The following is a 3,491-nucleotide window of genomic DNA, read 5'->3' on the forward strand; positions in this document are numbered from 1 at the left end:
CCAGACCCCGGACGGCCCCCCCCCCCGTCCCCACCCATGAGGCCCAGCCCCGCGGGTCCCCCAACTCCACCCCAGCAGAAAAGCCCCTCTAGTTCCAAGGGCTGACACTGCCTGGGCCTAGCCATGGCAGCCCCAGCCGCACACCCAGGCAAATGCGTGACCACGGGGCGGTTTCCTCAGCCGAGGTGGGGACTCGCACCACGGGGACGGTGTGTGACAGCGCCCTGTGAGACACCATCGTCTCAGTCGGCCCACCGTCCAGCATGTTTCTGGGGCAGACACGGAAGTAACATGAGAAATCATGGAAACCCTGCCAAGGCCTACGTCCCACAAGGTCTTTGAGGCTCAGCTGATGGAGAGCTGAGCCAGTGGCCGGGACGCCCTGACTTACATCGCCAATCACAGCCAGGGCTGCCAGCGCTGCGAGGGAGCCCAGCATGGCCGCCAGGGTCCTGTGCACCACCTGGGGAGGAACAGGAAGTTACCACACGCCACACCCGGGAGTTGGCACACGCGAACGTCGTGTTAGGGACCGGGCAGTGACAGCAGCAATGCAGCTGGGCCCACGGGGAGAGTCCCCGAGGAGGTCCCTGCACACCCGTGACCCGGGGTGAACCGTGGCTGAAAGCCCTGCAGGTGCTTGTCCCTGCCCCCGTCTCTGCGGAAGTACATGGGTAAGCAGCAACGAGCCTGCGTCGAGGTGAGTGGCCGCCGGCGTCTGCCCCTGCACACCTGAGGCCCTGGGCCCAGCTGACCCTGAGGCCTGGGAAGCCCTTTCCACCCGGGGGCAGGGGGCGTGCTAACTGTGGGAGCACGCCCGGCAGTCTCGACACGTCAGCGTACCCCGACGGTGGACTCCGGCAGGCCGAGGGGACCGGATGGCAGTTACCTCAAAGATGATCAGCACATAGACCCCCGTGAGGATGGCCGCCGCGATGGCCACCTGCACCTCTACGCTTGCACGGAGGTACTGGTGAGCCAGCAGAAGAGGGACAGCCGGCGTCTGCAGGAGGGACGCCCGGACGCTGATGGAAACCGTCTCTCTGCAGAAGGAAGCAAGGGCTTACGGCCGGCACAGCGACGGACCCCAGGCCCACAGATGTGCCGCTCCCACACTGGCGCACGTCAGCATCGGTCATGCCAGAGCCCGGCCGGACCCCAGTGGTCCTGCCCAGGACCCAGTCTCACACGGAGAGCGCTGAGCACAGAGCCACGGCCCGAGACCGGAGTGCAGCGCAGGCCGGCCGGGTGCTGCAGGCTCCCAGCACCACTGCGCCCCCCTCGCGGGTGCCCCGCCACAGCTGGCACGGAACAGGGCCAGGCGGGGCACAGCGGGACAGGGCCTGGTTGGCGTCCTCGGACCTCCCTGAGCCCGTGGACCAGGGTGGCTGGGACTGGGGGCCATTGACGGCAGGAAGACCCTGCCGAGGGTGCCTCTGTCCTTCTCGTGAAATAAACGTGTTTTTAAAAAGGATGGGGAGAACAGGGTTGCTTTTAGCCATTCAGTCCCTCCTGGTTCCTCACCAACACTCGTGGCCGTTTTACCGGCACAGAAATAGCAAGGCCGAGCACCTAAGCCGGCCGAGAACGGAGTGGTGCAGTGATCCGCCGGCAGGTGAGGGCCTGCGTGGCCTGGAAACCGAAGCCCTGCCCTGAGGCGGGGCGGCAGAGCAGCTGGCTTAGCTGTGCCCCATTCACCGGGTGATGCCCCACCCCAAGGACCTCGGGGGCCACGGCATTTGGAGACAGGGTCTTTCTACAGATGAGGAAAGTGGGCCGCTGCTGGTCCTAACCCAGGGCTGGAGTCCTTATTGGAAGAGGTCGGGACACAGCGGACCGAGGGAAGGGCCACCTGCAAGTCACAGGAAGAGGCTTCTGGAGGGACCACCCTGCTGGCACCGGGGCCTGGACTCCCACCCTCCGGACTCTGAGGGACACATCAGCGGCCTCAGCTGCCGGCCTGCCCTGCTCCGGGAGGGCGGCCGAGCCCATGAGCCGTAACCACGGGCCGGCGCTGCACACAGAGGGACGTTAGCTGGGACAGAGGCCAGCCGCGGGGCGCAGGGCAGGGCAGCTCCACGTGCTGGAGGTCAAGAGGCTGAGGCAGGGCTGGGACCATCCCGAGTACCCCGGGAGCTCATGCCCAAGGCCCCCGCAGGCTGGGAAGCTGGTGGGAGCGGGTGGGGTCGTGGTGTGAGACCCTCCTGGGGGTGCCCAGCTCTCTCTGAGAAATAAAATTAATTTAGGACAATAAAGAGTCCTACAGTTACTGTCCGGTTACGTAGTTCCCAACATTGACGAGGTAGACAGGTTAGACCCTAGGCAGAGAGACGCCTTAGGTAGAGAGACTTCCTAGACGGAGAGACTCCCTAGATAGACTCCTAGACGGAGAGACTCCCTAAACGGAGAGAGACCTTAGGCAGAGAGACTTCCTAGACAGAGAGACTCCCTAGATGGAGAGACATCTTAGGCGGAGAGACTTCCTAGATGGAGAGACTCCCTAGACGGAGAGACATATTAGGCGGAGAGACTTCCTAGACGGGTTAGACCTTAGACAGAGAGACACCTTAAGCGGAGAGACTCCCTAGATGGAGAGACTCCCTAGACGGAGAGACTCCCTAGACGGAGAGACATTTTAAGCGGAGAGACTTCCTAGACGGAGAGACTCCTTAGACGGAGAGACTCCTAGACGGAGAGACTTCCTAGACAGAGAGACTTTCTAGACGGAGAGACTTCCTAGACGGAGAGACTCCTTAGATGGAGAGACTCCTTAGATGGAAAGACTCCTAGACAGAGAGACTTCCTAGACGGAGAGACTCCTTAGATGGAGAGACTCCCTAGATGGAGAGACTTCCTAGATGGAGAGACTTCCTAGACGGAGAGACTCCCTAGATAGACTCCTAGACGGAGAGACTCCCTAAACGGAGAGAGACCTTAGGCAGAGAGACTTCCTAGACAGAGAGACTCCCTAGATGGAGAGACATCTTAGGCGGAGAGACTTCCTAGATGGAGAGACTCCCTAGACGGAGAGACATATTAGGCGGAGAGACTTCCTAGACGGGTTAGACCTTAGACAGAGAGACACCTTAAGCGGAGAGACTCCCTAGATGGAGAGACTCCCTAGACGGAGAGACATATTAGGCGGAGAGACTTCCTAGATGGGTTAGACCTTAGACGGAGAGACACCTTAGGTGGAGAGACTCCCTAGATGGAGAGACTCCCTAGACGGAGAGACATATTAGGCGGAGAGACTTCCTAGATGGGTTAGACCTTAGACGGAGAGACACCTTAGGTGGAGAGACTCCCTAGATGGAGAGACTCCCTAGACGGAGAGACTCCCTAGACGGAGAGACATTTTAAGCGGAGAGACTTCCTAGACGGAGAGACTCCTTAGACGGAGAGACTCCTAGACGGAGAGACTTCCTAGACGGAGAGACTTCCTAGACGGAGAGACTCCCTAGACAGAGAGACTCCCTAGGCAGGGCAACACA

General features: G+C 61.0%; 1 protein-coding gene across 1 annotated transcript in view; it reads right to left on the reverse strand.

Annotated features, from left to right (window-relative positions):
* OCA2 (OCA2 melanosomal transmembrane protein) overlaps window positions 1–3,491 on the reverse strand; it is a 99,879-nt gene that overhangs the window by 71,175 nt on the left and 25,213 nt on the right. Inside the window, exons 9-10 of the mRNA XM_006167291.2 lie at window positions 890–1,043; window positions 392–463 (exon numbers count right to left, since the gene is read on the reverse strand). Of these exons, the coding sequence (XP_006167353.1) occupies window positions 392–463; window positions 890–1,043 (226 nt within the window). The remainder of the gene's footprint in view (window positions 1–391; window positions 464–889; window positions 1,044–3,491) is intronic.

This window comes from Tupaia chinensis, unplaced genomic scaffold, assembly GCF_000334495.1.
Source record: "Tupaia chinensis unplaced genomic scaffold, TupChi_1.0 Scaffold144682_1, whole genome shotgun sequence".
Classification (NCBI taxonomy): domain Eukaryota; kingdom Metazoa; phylum Chordata; class Mammalia; order Scandentia; family Tupaiidae; genus Tupaia; species Tupaia belangeri.